We start from the raw sequence: 14658 nt of genomic DNA on the forward strand, positions 1-14658 counted from the left end.
GATGCTCACCCATCGCGTGGGGTGGGAGTGATGTGGGTGGTGGGGACAGTGGGTTTTGCTTATTTGGTCCCCCGCTCTCCTCTGGCGGCTGGGGCCGGTTGGTTGCAGGGTTTGTGGCAGTCTCATCAGGACTGTGGGAGCTGTTCCGGTTTGTTTGAAGGGGTTTTTTTGCCCTCCTTCCCTCTCAATCAGTTTCTGTTGCGGGTTGCTCTCCGGGATGCTGAAAGTCTGCAAGCTTTGATGCGCCCCTGTTGTGCTGGGGATGGTGCGGTGGGGACAATGTGTTTTTTTCCCTCCTGCCCTCTCCCAGCGGCTGGGGGCTGGGGCCGGTTGCCTGCAGGCTTTGTGGCAGCTGCCGAGGGCTTGAGGAGGTGCTGAGCTGCGAGTGCGTCCCAAGGAGGGTGGGTGAGAGCCCCGGCTCTGGCTGAGGGCTCCGCACGTGTCTGAAGCGCAGGGACTTGGGGAAAGCCCTGAAGCTTCCACGTCTGCTGGGAGCTGCCTGCTGGTCTCCCAGCCCGAGCAGATACCAGCAGCCACCCGCAGCAATAACAACCTCCTACAAAGCCTCTCTTGTTCTGCTGGAGAAGGTCTTGGCATGTCCTGCGCTGCCGAGGCCGGTGCCGAGCGCTGCCGGGAGCCCGGCTTCACCGCCCGGCTCGGCTCTCTCCTTGTACCACCCGAAGAAAGTCACCGAAGTTAATCATTAACAGCTCAGATATTCCCCCCCACCCCCCCCATTAAATGACACCGGTGGGGAGAGCTGAGCTGGGACAGAGCTGCTGTGACCACGCTCGTTGGAACCAAGCCCGGACGCAGGGCGGAGGAATGGTGACAGGGGACGTGTCCGGGCGCCCCTTGCCAGGGACCAGCCACAGCGTTCACTGAGGGTAAAAGCTGGTGCTCAACAGGGACCTTCCCTGGGTGACATGGGCAAAAGGCCAAAGGCTCCTGGGCTGGACCTGAAGCTTGTGGTACCTGATGTCCCTGTGGAGATTTGGGAATGGCATGGGGGGAATCAGCAGGAGGAGGAAAAGGAGAGGGGGGAGAAGGAAAAGGGGAGGGAGAATGAAAAGGAGGAGAGGGAAGAGAATGAAAAGGAGGAGAGGGAAGAGAATGAAAAGGAGGAGAGGGAAGAGAATGAAAAGGAGGAGAGGGAAGAGAATGAAAAGGAGGAGAAGGAATAGGAGAGGGAGAACAAAGTGAAGGAGAATGAAAAGGAGGAAAAGAAGAAGGAGGAGGAGGAGAAGGAAGGGGATGGACTAGATGACCTTTAGAGGTCCCTTACAACCCAAAGCCTTCTGTGAGTCTATGAAAAGGAGAAGGAAAAGGAGGAGAAAGAGAGAAGAAAAAGGGGGAGGAGAAGAAGAAGGAAAAAGAGGAGAAGGGGAGGGAGAGGGAGAGGGGAAGGGAGGAGAGGGAGAGGGGAAGGGAGGAGAGGGAGAGGGGAAGGGGGGAGAGGGGAAGGGAGGAGAGGGAGAGGGGAAGGGAGGAGGTGTGTTTGCAGCCTGTGAAGCTTGTAAGGCGCCGCTGGCAGCGGCCAGAGCTCTGGTGTGGCCCTGTCCCTCATCCCACGAGGCTTCCCCAGGAGCCCAGTGGAAAAAGCTCAGCCGAAGGAGGAGGAAAAGAGCACTGCAGGGTGTGCCTGGCTGCGCCCGCGGCTCCAGTGACTCATTTTGCTCTGCAGAGCACAAATTCCCTGCTGAGCCTGGGCCTGGTGCTTCCCACGTTCTCCATGGGGTGAGCACAGCAGCACCAGCTCCCTGTTTCTGACCTGCCTCACCTGGGTTGCACCTGAGCCTTTGTGAAGAGCTTGTGTGGCTTCCCCAAGATAAAGGGGGGCATTGTTTTTGTTCCATCCCACCCTTCCCCCCCTCTTTTGTGTCTCTATCAGATGTGGGATGGGGCCAGCAAGCTCTGTGCTCCTGGAGCATGCAAATCACCGACGGCTGTCCTTGCTCCTAGAGCCATGGAAATGTTCCTGGGTGGAAGAGACCTTTCAGGTCACGTTGTCCAACCATTCCCCCAGCACTGCCAGCTCACCACCAAACCATGGCCCTCAGCACCACATCTCCAGGGCTCTGAAGCCCCTCCAGGGCATGGGGACTCCACCACTGCCCTGGGCAGCCTGGGGCAGGTCTTGGCAAGCCTGTTGAAGAAGTAATTGTTCCTCAGCCTGATGCAGCCTGAGGCCATTTCCTCTTGTCCTGTCCCTGGTTCCTTGGGATCAGAGCCCAGTCCTCACCTGGCTCCTACCTCCTTGCAGGGAATTGTTACAAGCCAGCTCTCCCCTCAGCCTCCTTCTCTCCATCAGGCTGAACAACCTCAGTTCCCTCAGCTGCTCCTCCCAAGACCTTTGCTCTAGACCCCACTCCCTGCCCTCCAGCTGGGTCCTGGTGCTTGGGAAGCCACCTCAGGCTCCCCCTTCCCACCCTGGGGATCACGACTTGGAGGCAGCACCCCTGGGCTTGAACAGCCAAGAGAGGGCTCTGGGTTTGGGTCTAATCTTTAACTGGAGGCATTTCCAATGTGATTTTATGTTGGCTTTATTGCTCTCCTGCCTTGTTAATTTTTTCCCTCCTGTGAACCACCTCCCAGCCACCTCCCTCTCTCTGGGCACTCCCACCTCGAGGTGCCCCAGGTGGCTTGCACTGGAGCTGCTTGGCCGTCAGGAGAGGTAGAGTACGAGTGGGGAGGAAGAGCAGAGGAAGATGAAGCATAGTGCCAGGGCCCAGGGGGTTCTTTGGGACTGGCAGCACCACCAATGTGTGCTGAAGCTTGGTGACATCCTGGTGTGAAGTTGTGGGATGGCTGCAGCAGCTGGAGTGCCAGCCCAGGAGCGGCTCCCTGGAGGCTGAGGGGACCTGGGGTTATTCAGCCTGGAGAAAAGGAGGCCAAGGGGAGAGCTGCTGGCTTGCTACAACTCCAAGCCAGTGCTCAGGCTTCTTCTCACCCACTTTCCCCCAGGCCAGGAGGTCCTTTGGAGTAGCACACAGGAGGTGATGGTGGTTTTGTCACCTTTGTTTCACAGACTGGAGGGGGGAGAGGCGGCGCTGGGGAAGCCATCAGCAGGTAAGAGATGGAGATGTTGGGGCTGGAAGGGCTACACCATGGGGCTGGGATGTTTGATGAGGAGTGGGTAGAGGGGATCCAACCCAGATGCTGCTTGGGGCTCCCATGTCCTCCCTGCCTCCCTGAGGGGACCTGCCTGTACCCTGCAGCCCCCCCCAGCCCATGCCCAGGGCTTTTGGTGTCACTTCAAGTGCTCTGGGCACATGGGTGCTGTTCCTACATCTCTGTTGGGGTGGTAACAGAGGGCTTGAGGCCCTCCAGGTGGTGGGCTCAGGGGTATGGTGTCCTCCCCTTGCCCCATTTGGGTGTGGGTAGTCAGGAGAAGCCCAGCATGGGATGGATGCCATCTCCCATCCCCACGCCACAGGATCCACCCCAAGAAGCATTTCTCATGTGTGGGTTTGGGACCCTGCATGGGGACACTGTGCCACAGCCTGGTGAAGGTTTGTCTCCTCCAGATCACCTCTCCTAAAGCCAAGGACCATTTCCTCAGCCACCACGGGGCAGCCCCAGCCCACTGCTTCCCCAGAGTGGGGGCAGATGTGGCCAGGCTGGGTGTGAGGCACCAGAGGGGCTTGTCCCCAAGGGAGCTGAGCCAGAAACATCCCTTGGAGCTGGAGCCCCTAACCTGCATGATGCTGAGTCTCAAGTTGCCCAGGCTGCTGAGCATCAACCAAGTGCCTAAGGTCAGAGAGTTCTTCTGCTCTGTGCCCACAGCTTGGTGGGGTTTTCACAGGATCATGGAGTGGTTTGGGTGGGGAGGGACCTAGCCACCTAGTCCAGCCCCCCTGCAGCCAGCAGGGACTGCTGCAACTAGGGCAGCTTGCTCAGAGCCCCAAACAGCCTGACCTGCAAGGGATTCAGGGATGGGGCAGCTCCCACCTCTCTGGGCAGCCTGGGCCAGGCTCTCAGCACCCTCAGGGTCAAACCTTTCTTCCTTCTCTCCAGTCTGAATCTACTTCTTCCATTGCAAACCATCACCCCTTGCCCTGTCACACCAGGCCCTGCTCAAGAGCCTGTCCCCAGCTTTCTGATCAGCCCCTGTGAGCACTGAAAGGCCACCAGAAGGTGTCCCTGGAGCCTTTCTCTTCTCCAGGCTGAGCAGCCCCAACTCTCTCAGCCTGGCCTCCCAGCGTAGTTTAAACTCACCACCCTCTGTCCTGTCAGAACAGGCTCTGCTAAAAACATTGTCCCCATCATTTTGGGAGGTGGGTGACAGGGGGCAGCAGGGTGCTGAGGAGACCACCCCCACCCTGGCACAGTGCTCAGCCACTCCCTGGGACCACCTCCCAGAGGAGAGGGACACAGCTCTGTCCTTGCAGCTGGGTCCTGAATTATGGGCACCCTTCTTTTGGTTCCTTCTCCTCTCTCTCCCTCCTCTCTCTCCCTCCTCTCTCTCCCTCCTCTCTCTCCCTCCTCTCTCTCCCTCCTCTCTCTCCCTCCTCTCTCTCCCTCCTCTCTCTCCCTCCTCTCTCTCCCTCCTCTCTCTCCCTCCTCTCTCTCCCTCCTCTCTCTCCCTCCTCTCTCTCCCTCCTCTCTCTCCCTCCTCTCTCTCCCTCCTCTCTCTCCCTCCTCTCTCTCCCTCCTCTCTCTCCCTCCTCTCTCTCCCTCCTCTCCCTCCCTCCTCTCCCTCCCCCCTCTCCCTCCCCCCTCTCCCTCCCCCCTCTCCCTCCCCCCTCTCCCTCCCCCCTCTCCCTCCCCCCTCTCCCTCCCCCCTCTCCCTCCCCCCCTCTCCCTCCCCCCTCTCCCTCCCCCCTCTCCCTCCCCCCTCTCCCTCCCCCCTCTCCCTCCCCCCTCTCCCTCCCCCCTCTCCCTCCCCCCTCTCCCTCCCTCCTCTCCCTCCTCCTGCCCCTGGTGCCAGTCCTTGCCTTTCAGGGCTACCAGGAGCAGGGGATCCTCTTTGGGTATCGCCCCCCCAGGAGCTCAGCTGCCGACTGTCTGCTCAGTGTCTTCCAGATGACCAACGAGACCCTAAACATCTGGACCCATTTTGTGCCTGCCTGGTAGGAGCCAGCCTCTGGGGCTTCAGCATCCTTCCTGGGAGGAGGTGGTGGGATGGCGGGGGGATACCCAGGGGTGTGCTGCTCACCTCCCTCCACCCCACAGGTACTTTGTGTGGACCCTGGTGGGGCGGCTGCGGGGGCCGGGCGGCCCTGAGGACCCCCAGGCCTGGCCCCTCCTTGCCTACCTGCTGACCTGCTGCATCTACCCTCTGGCCTCCAGCTGTGCCCACACCTTCAGCACCATGTCCACCCATGCCAGGCACATCTGCTACTTCTTTGACTATGCAGCTCTCAGCATGTACAGCCTGGGTAAGGATGGGCAGAGGTGCTGGGGGGAGTCAGCCCCAGCCGGTCCCTGGGGCAGCAGGAGCTGAGGGGCATGGAGACAGCAAGGCCAGGGCCTGAAGCCTGGCTGCTCAGATGGCTTGTACCCACCAGGCAAGCAGGGGGGGTGCTTCCACTCCTCCCTTTCCTCCACCTCCCTGCAGCCTGGTGTTTGGGAGCAGGGACCATGAAGCATCTCTGATACCGCCATGGATTTGGAGCTGAGTTTGGTATCAGCCCAGGGATGGAGACCTGTCCATGTGGCACAACACACCTCCAGCTCCTCATGGAAAGGTGTCTGCAGGAGCTGGCTGGTGAAGGCTCTGCAGAACAGGTTGTGTGAGAGCAGCTGAGGGACCTGGGGGTGTTGAGCCTGGAGAAAAGGAGGCTGAGGGGAGAGCTCCTGGCTCTCTACAACTCCCTGAAAGGAGGCTGGAGCCAGGTGGGGATAGATCACTTCTCCCAAGGAAAAAGGGACAGGACAAGAGGCAACAGCCTCAAGCTGCCCCAGGGGAGGTTTAAGTTGGACATCAGGAACAATTTCTCTCCCTTGAGGGTTGTCGAGGCCTGGCCCAGGCTGCCCAGGGCAGTGGTGGAGTCCCCATCCCTGGAGGGGCTTCAAAGCCCTGGAGATGTGGTGCTGAGGGATGTGATTTGGTGGTGAGCTGGCAGTGCTGGGGGAATGGTTGGGCTCCATGAGCTTAAAGGTCTCTGCCACCCACAACAATTCCATGGTTCTGTGCTCCAGCTGACTGCTCCTCAACCTCACTTCCCATCTCCCTTGCCTGAGAACACCCAATGCCAAGCTCCAGCGTGAGAGCTCTCATCTGAGCCCAGGAGCATGCTGATGGCCACAGGAACACAGGCTCACAGGATGCTAGGGGCTGGAAGATCATCAAGTCCAACCCCTGCTACCGGGGCAGGACCATAGAATCCAGCGCAGGTCACAGAGGAACACATCCAAATGGGTGCTGAAAGCCTTCAGAGGAGGAGACTGCAGGTCCTGGTGGGAGCTGTGCCTCAGCAGGCACCTGCAGTCCCTCAGCAGGCACCTGCAGTCCTTCAGCAGGCACCTGCAGTCCCTCAGCAGGCACCTCCTGTCCTTGCAGGCTCAGCCCTGGCATACTCAGCATACATTTTCCCAGCCGAGTGGCTCGACAGCACCTTCCACCACTGCTACGTCCCCATCGCCCTCTTCAACACCCTGCTCAGCACCAGCCTGTCCTGCTACTCCAGGTAAGCTCCTGCCTCCCCCCACAGGCACTGCTGCAGCCTCAGCCTTCACCAGGGTAGTTAAGCAAGCTTGGCAATGGCAGGCACAGCAGTTCAGGAAGGGGAAGAGGGGAGGGCTCGTGCTTTGGGCAAGGTGGTGTTGCCCGACGGCATCGGCGGAGTTTGATGGTCCTCAAATGCCAACCAAAGCGAAGAGCTGGAGGTTTTGAAGGTGCCAAAGGGAATTTCAAGTGGGGGGAGGGGGGGTGTGTGTGTGGCTGGCAGGGAGATGCCACCAAGCAGGAGCAGGGAAGGGATTGTCACCCCTGGACTGGGCACCGGTGAGCTCACACCTTGAATCCTGGCTTGAGTTTTGGGCCTCTCGCTGCCAGGAGGACATTGAGGGGCTGAAGCGTGGCCAGAGCAGAGACAGCAAGCTGGGGAAGGGTCTGGAGAGCAGGGCTGGGGAGGAGCAGCTGAGGGAGCTGGGGTTGTCCAGCCTGCAGAAAAGGAGGCTGAGGGGAGACCACTTGGCTCTCTGCAGCGCCATGGAAGGAGGCTGGAGGCAGGTGGGGGTTGGCCTCCTCTGCCAAGGAACAAGTGACAGAACAAGATGAAATGGCCTCAGGTTTTCCCAGGGGAGGTTTAGGTTGGGCATGAGGAACAGCTTCTTCATGGAAGGGGCTGTGAAGGCCTGTCCCAGGCTGCCCAGGTGGAGCCCCCATCCCTGGAGGGGGACTCAAAGCTGTGCAGATGTGGTGCTGGGGGCCATGGCCTGGTGGTGAGCTGGCAGTGCTGGGGTAAGGGTTGGACTCCATGGTCTGAAAGATCTCTTCCAACCTAAACAGCTCCTTGGCTCTGGGCTCCTGTGTGTGTTTACATAACAGCTCTGCAGAGGAGGAACCTCAAGGTTCTGGCAGCTGATTGCACCACTCCCCAGGCACCAGCAGCAGCCCTCTGCGTGCTGAGTTTTGCTCCTGAGTGGCAGCAAACACTTTGTCTGCAGCAAGTCAAACAGCTGAACCCTGGGTCCCAGCCAGACCTGCTCTGCCCCTTCTCTACCTGCACTGGGGTTTACTTCACTCATGGTAGACAGCCTGGAGAAGGGAATTCTCTAGAGGGACCTTATGGTGGCCTTTCAGTACCTGACATGGGCTACAAGAAAGCTGGGGAGGGACTTTCTGCAAGGGCTTGTGGTGCTAGGATGAGAGGCACTGGATTGAAGCTGGAGGAGGGGAGATTGAGACTGGAGATGAGGAAGAAATCCTTCCCAGTGAGGGTGGGGAGACACTGGAACAGGCTGCCCAGGGAGGCTGTGGCTGCCCCCTCCCTGGAGGTGTTCAAGGCCAGGTTGGATGAGGCTTTGAGCAGACAGTTCCAGAGGGAGGTGTCCCTGCCCGTGGCAGGGGCTTGGAACTAGATGATCTCCAAGGTCCTTTCCCAGCCAAACCATTCTGTGAGTCTGTGAATCCACTGAGTGATCCAGGAGCTTGCACCAAGGCTCAGAACACCTCCAGGGAGGTGGCATCCACAGCCCTCCTGGGCAGCCTGTTGCAGTGTCTCACCCCTCACCAGCTGGGATCTTATTCCTCCTTTCTTCCTCCGTCCCCCTCTCCCCCTTGTTTTCGTCTTGTGCATCTCTCTATTGTCTCACTTAGCAAAGGAAGCTCACTGACCCTGGGCTCCCCTTAGGCCTTGCCACTTGAAGAGGACTTGTAGGGAGCCTCAGCAGCTTGGGAGCAGTTCCAGGTTCATTTGGGGCTGGCTTAAAAACTGATTCTTGATCTGCAGATTTTCATTCTCAGCATCTCCCTGCTACAGAGCTCCTGAGTGCAGGCACCTGAAAAGCAGGCAGCTGTCAGAGGACCACAGAATCAGTAAGGGTGGAAAAGACCTCAAAGATCATCCAGTTCAGCCATTCCCCCAGCACTGCCAGCTCACCACCCAACCATGGCCCTCAGCACCACCTCTGCACAGCTTTGATACCCTTCCAGGCATGGGGACTCTGCCCTGGGCAGCTCCAGGTCTTGACAACCCTCAAGGGGATGAAATCTTTCCAGCCTAAACCTCCCCTGGTGTAACCTGAGTTTGTTTCCTCTCATCCTGTCGCTTCTTCATTGGGGGAAGAGACCAACCCCCACCTGGCTCCAGCCTCCTTTCAGGGAGCTGCAGAGAGCCAGGAGGTCTCCCCTCAGCCTCCTTTTCCCCAGGCAGAACAGCCCCAAGTCCCTCAGCTGCTCCTGGGCAGCCTGCTCCAGGCCTTGACAACCTATCTGGGGCAGAAATTCTTCCTCATGTCCACCCTCAAGCTTCCTTGAGACCATTTCCTCTCCTTTGTCTTCCTGGTGGGGCTGCAGAGGGTGAATGGTTTTGTGCCCAGCTCTGCTCTGGTGCTGCTTGTCCTCAGGCTGAGTGGCTTGTGCCAGGCTCACAGCCTGCTGCCTGGGGACAGGCACTCGGTGGATCTGGCCCCTCCTGAGCTGCACATGAGGCCACCAGCACCTGGGCCACCCCCTTTCCTGCTGGCTGATTGTGATCACCTTGGCCTCACCCTCAGCTGGCTCACACCAGCCACAGGGTCCACCCAAGGTGGGAGGCTCGGATGGGAGCAGACTCAGCCCCCACTTGTGCCGCGGGCACTGCTCAGGTGTGCTCCAGGGGCACCTGCCCAGGCACTCCTGCCCCTGCCCAGCTTGCAGAGGCCTCAGCAATGCTGCTGGGGCTGCTCCACCAACCACACCCTGGGCAGGGCAGGCTGCAGGGGCTGGGAGGCTCTGGGGCTGCCTGGCACCGGTGTCTTGGGTCACTCCAGGAGAAAGAGATAAGAATCACATCTGATCTGTTCAGAGAGGTTCAGCCAAGGGAAGGGCTCCTGACTTCTGCTGAGCTTTAATGTCGTGGCCAAACACAGCAGCAGAATGTGCTCAGCCTCTTGGTGCACCCTGTGAAGGTCAGCAGGAGCAGGGCTTAGAGCAGAGGAGGATGCAGGGAGATGATGAGGGCAGGGAGTGGCAGTGGGACAGCAGAAGAAAGGATTTGCTGAGCTGCTGCACCAAATGGAACCAACTCCTCAGGAAGTTTTGAAACCCTAAATGGCTGCTTGGTGAGTCACAGAGTGATGGAATCAGGGACTGCTTTGGCTGGGAAGGGACCTTTAAGGCTTATCTAGCCCAGCTGCCCTGCAGTCAGCAGGGACATCTGCAGCTACAGCAGGTTGCTCAGGGTCCCAGACAGCCTGACCTGCAATGGCTCCAGGGATGAGACATCTCCCATCTCTGGGCAGCCTGGCACAGGCTCTCACCACCCTCAGGGTCAAACATTTCTGCCTTCTCTCCAGTCTGAATCTCCTCCTTTCAGTTCACACCATCACCTCTTCTCCTGTCACAACAGGCCCTGCTCAAAAGTCTGTCCCCGGTTTCCTTTTGGCCACTTTAAGTCCTGAAAGGCCACCAGAAGCTCTCCCTGGAGCCTTCTCTTCTCCAGGCTGAAAAACCCCAACTCTCCCAGCCTGGCCTCACAGCAGAGGGCTTCCAGCCCTCCCAGCATTGCTGTGGTGGCCTCTAGCCCCTCTCCAACAGGTCCCTGTCTGTGCTGAGCACTCCAGAGCTGGCCCCAGCACTGCAGGTGGGGTCTCAGCAGAGCAGAGGGGCAGAATCCCTTCCCTCTCCCTGCTGCCCACACTGCAGGGGATCAGCCAGGCCACTGCTGTGGCTGGGCTGGGAGCACTCAGTGCCAGATCACCTCCAGCTTTGCACCCCCAAGTCCTTCTCCCCAGGGCTGCTCACACTGTCAGCCCAATCTGCTGTCCTGTGCCACCGGACACCCTCTGCTCTGTCCTCCTCTAGCTTTGTGCAGGTGGAGCAGCCCAGGTTCAGCTTTTCAGCCACCAGTACCCCCAAGTCCTTCTCCCCAGGGCTGCTCTCAGACTGCCCAAGCTGCTGTCCTGTGCCACCTGCCACCTCCTGCTCTGTCCTCTCCAGGTTTGTGGAGGTGGAGCAGCCCAGGCTCAGCAAGGCTTCCCGCACCCTGGCCTTCGTGTACCCCTACCTGTTCGACAGCATCCCCCTCTTCTACAGGGTATGTCTCCCACTGCCCCTGGGCACAGCACCCAAGGCCCTCACTGGGTGCAGAGAAACCTCAGCTGCCTCATCTCAGCCTGAAAATAGCTGGGGGGACACACACAAAATAATCCCAGCTTTCTGCATTCTTCCAAAGGCAAACAAACTCTGGCAGGAAGAGGCATTGGGTTATTTTTTCCTGCACCTATTGACAGGCAAATTCCTTCCACTTCAAAGCCCAGCCTGGAAAGTTACTGCCTTGGAAAGCTGCAGGCTTTCCACTTCCCCAGTGGGAGTGAGGTGGGAATGGTGCTGCAGGGCTGTCTAAGGACAGGAGGTGTGGGATTTGCATGTAAGGATGGTGGCAGAAGGGTTGGAAGGGACCCCCTGGGGATCATCCAGTCCAACCTTCCCCTGCTCAGGCAGGGGCACCCCCAGCAGCTTGCCCAGCATCACAATGGCCAGGGGGGGCTGGAAGCTCTCCAGAGAAGGAGACTCCACAGCCTCTCTGGGCAGCCTGCTCCAGGGCTGCAGCACCCTCACACCAAAGAAGTTTCTCCTCCTGCTTAAGTGAGAAGATGTTCAGTGGAAGATCTTGTGCTGAGCCCTGGCTCCTGCCCCACCAGGGGGTTGGGTGGGATGGTGTGGCTTAGGGAATGTCTCTTCTAAAGGAAGCAATGTGGTGCTCCAAAGCACTGCAGCAGGCTGCAAGGGGAGGTGGGGGAGTCACCATGCCTGGAAGGGTTTAAACCCCACATGGATGTGGTGCTGAGGGGCTTGGGTCAGTGGTGGTGGCTGAGCAGCAGTGAGCTCCAGGCGAGTGGTTGATGACCTCAAAGGTCTCTTCCAAGTCTCAGCAGCTCCATGATTCTCTCCTCTGCATGGTACCTCTGCCTGGGCACCTCCCTGCTGCTGCAGTTCTACCAGTGTGCAGCAGAGAGCTGCACAGATGCTTCCATCCTGCTCCACTACAAGCACACCTTCCTGGCCTTCCTCACCTGCTTCATCTTCGCCAGCCACCTGCCAGAGAGGCTCGCCCCAGGACACTTTGATTACATTGGTGAGTGCTGGGGGAGCCTTCCTCACTCACTGAGGGGAGTCTGAAAGAAAAGGGCCTTCACACCCTGCATCTCAGCAGGGTGGGGTTGGAAAGGACCTCTGGGGCGCATCCAGTCCAACCCTACTGCTAAAGCAGGGCACCCCCAGCAGCTTGCCCAGCATCACAATGGCCAGGTTGGGTGTGGAAGCTCTCCAGAGGAGACTCCACAACCTCTCTGGGCAGCCTGCTCCAGGGCTCCAGCACCCTCACACCAAAGAAGTTTCTCCTCCTGGTTAGATAGAACCTCCTAGCTTCCAGGTTGTGGCTGTTGCCCCTTGTCCTGTCCATGGGCACCACTGACAAGAGTCTGGCCCCATCTTGCTTCCCACCCTTTAGCTCTTGTTGAGCATGGACCAGATCCCCTCTCAGGCTGCTCTTCTCCAGGCTCAACAGCCCCAGGGCTCTCAGCCTTTCCTCCTCACAGAGATGGTCCAGGCCCCTCAGCATCTTTGTAGCCTCTTCTGGACTCTCTCCAGTAGTTCCCTATCCCTCTTGACCTGGGGAGCCCAAAACTGGCTGCAGGAAGGCCCTCCACAGGGCCTGGTGGTCTCAGGGAGTTTGGGGGTGGTCTCAAGGAGTTTGGTGGAAGACTCAAGGAGCTTTTTTGCTTCCTTGCAGGGCACAGCCACCAAGTCTTCCACGTCTGTGGGATCATGGGCACACACTTCCAGATGGAGGCCATCATGATGGACATGGCTGAGCGACAGCGCCGCCTCCAGCCCCCCCTGCTGCTCCCCTCCTCCCTCCAGACCCTGGCCTCCATGGGGGTCTGTGTGGCCACCAGCCTGGCTGTCATTGGGCTCTGCTCCACCTTCCTGCCCTTCATGCCAGAGCCTCTGCAGAGGGAAAAACCTCACAGGCATTAGGCTGTGGGGCTGGGCAGGGTGTGTGGTGCTGCTGCCCACGAGGTGTGAGGGGAGGAGGAGGAGGAGAAGTTTGTTCCCCACTGCTCTCTGAGGACAAGGTTTTTCTTTCAGGCTTTTTCCTCAAGAGCAGAAGGTGGTTTTGCACTGGGCCTTGTACACAGAGCTTCTGGCAAGCTTTTTGACCAAGTTGCCTTGATCAAAGGCATCAGGAATATGTAAGATGCCTTCTCTGGGGGGAGGTTAGAGGCAGCCAAGTGCTGATGCTTTACCAAAGCAAGAGGCATTCCTCAGCTCTGCCTGCTGGAGCAATCAGGGAGCTGACACTGGGGAGCTGCTGGCACACATAGCTTTGGCAGCAGGTTGGACACTCCTTCAGTGAAGGCACAAGGAAGGGCTCAGCCAAGGGCTTCTTCTTTTAGCCTTAAAATGGACATGATTTAGGGGATGAAATCCTCAAGCAGCCACAGTCTGCAGCCTTACACTGAACCCAAGTGCCTGGAAACTGGGGGACTGAAGGAGACGAAGGTTTGGCTGTAGATACATTCAGCATTACCCAGAAAGAGCTGATCTAGAAGAAACTTCCAGGAGAGATTCACAGACTCCCAGCATGGTGAGGTGGGGAAGGGACCCCTGGAGATCATCTGCTAAACTCTGCTCAAGCAGCAGCTTGCCCAGGACCACAATGGCCAGGGGGATGTGGAAGCTCTCCAGAGAGGGAGACTCCACAACCTCCCTGGGCAGCCTGCTCCAGGGCTCCAGCAGTCACACACCAAAGAAGTTTCTCCTCTTCAGATGGAGCCTTCCAGGTTTCAGTTTGTGCTCACTGCCCCTTGTCCTGTCCCTGGGCACCACTGACAGGAGCCTGGCTCCAGCCTCTTGCTCCCTACCCTTTAGCTCTTGCTGAGCACTGAGCAGATCCCCTCTCAGGCTGCTCTTCTCCAGGCTCCACAGCCCCAGGGCTCTCAGCCTTTCCTCCTCACAGAGATGCTCCAGGGCCCTCCCTCATCTTTGGAACCTCCACTGGACTCTCTCCAGTACTTCCCTGTCCCTCTTGAACTGGGGAGCCCAAAACTGGATCCAGGACTCCAGCTAGGGCCTCCCCCTAGAGAGGAGAACCAAACCTCCCTCAAACTGCTGAGCACACTTCTTCATGCACCTCAGGAGACCATTGCCTTTCCTGGCCCCCAGAGCACACTTCTGCTCCTGTGCTCCATCTCTTGCTGCTCATTTTCCTTTGCTGCTGCATTGGGATTTTACAGACAGGAGGAGGGAGCCCTGGAAGCAGCTTGGGAGTTCTCAGCCTGGTCCAGGCAAGGGGGAGATGTCAGCTGGTGGCAGTCCCATGGGATGTACCTAGCAGGACATGGAGCACAAAGGTGCCTGTGAGGGAATATGGTCAAGCTTCTTGATAATCACAGAGGTGGAGAAGTTGGGGTTTGTGTCTGATTGTCACTGCATCAGTTAGGCCTTGACAGAGGCAACACAACAGCTTGTTAAAGAGAGTAAGGAAGAAAGAAGGCTTTTGCAGAAGACCTTTCTTCTGCCAGCTGCCCAAGATTTCTGCTCCTTCTCTTTCTGACATGGCTCTGACACTGGAACAGGGTGCCCAGGGAGGCTGGGGATGCCCCCTCCCTGAAGGCCAGGTTGGATGAGGCCTTGAAGAACCTGCTCTAGTGGAAAGAGTCCCTGCCCCTGGCATTGGGCTTGGAACTAGAGGATCTCCAAGGTCCCTTCCACCCCAACCCCCTGCTCTGTGAAGCACTGGGACATTCTTGTTTAGCCAAGAGGTTCCTTTCCTTCCCACAGCAAACTCACCTCAACTGTTGCACTGATCTCTGCTGCTTTGTGTCACGTCCTACAAGGGCCCAGCTGTGACAATTAATCACTTCAGAGCTAATTGCTGAGCATTGCAAAGCTTTCCTCACCTCCAGCACTCCTCTGAGCAGAAAGGAATCTGGCTCTGTGTGCCAGATGGGACTGAAGCAGCTGTGACATCTCCCTTTCTTCTCTTGGGTTGTTTAGCTTGG

The 14658-nt window shown here is 58.4% G+C and overlaps 1 protein-coding gene across 1 annotated transcript; it reads left to right on the forward strand.

Annotated features, from left to right (window-relative positions):
- The first annotated feature begins 3530 nt into the window (after nt 1-3530).
- Nucleotides 3531-12991, forward strand: PAQR5 (progestin and adipoQ receptor family member 5). Its single transcript, XM_054168882.1, has 7 exons — nt 3531-3755; nt 4945-5072; nt 5176-5381; nt 6506-6632; nt 10589-10685; nt 11585-11726; nt 12384-12991. Exons 1-7 carry the CDS (start codon nt 3702-3704, stop codon nt 12629-12631), a joined length of 1002 nt encoding a protein of 333 aa, XP_054024857.1. The 5' UTR covers nt 3531-3701; the 3' UTR covers nt 12632-12991.
- The last annotated feature ends 1667 nt before the right edge of the window (nt 12992-14658 follow it).

The sequence above is a fragment of the Dryobates pubescens genome, chromosome 17, assembly GCF_014839835.1.
Source record: "Dryobates pubescens isolate bDryPub1 chromosome 17, bDryPub1.pri, whole genome shotgun sequence".
Lineage (NCBI taxonomy): Eukaryota > Metazoa > Chordata > Aves > Piciformes > Picidae > Dryobates > Dryobates pubescens.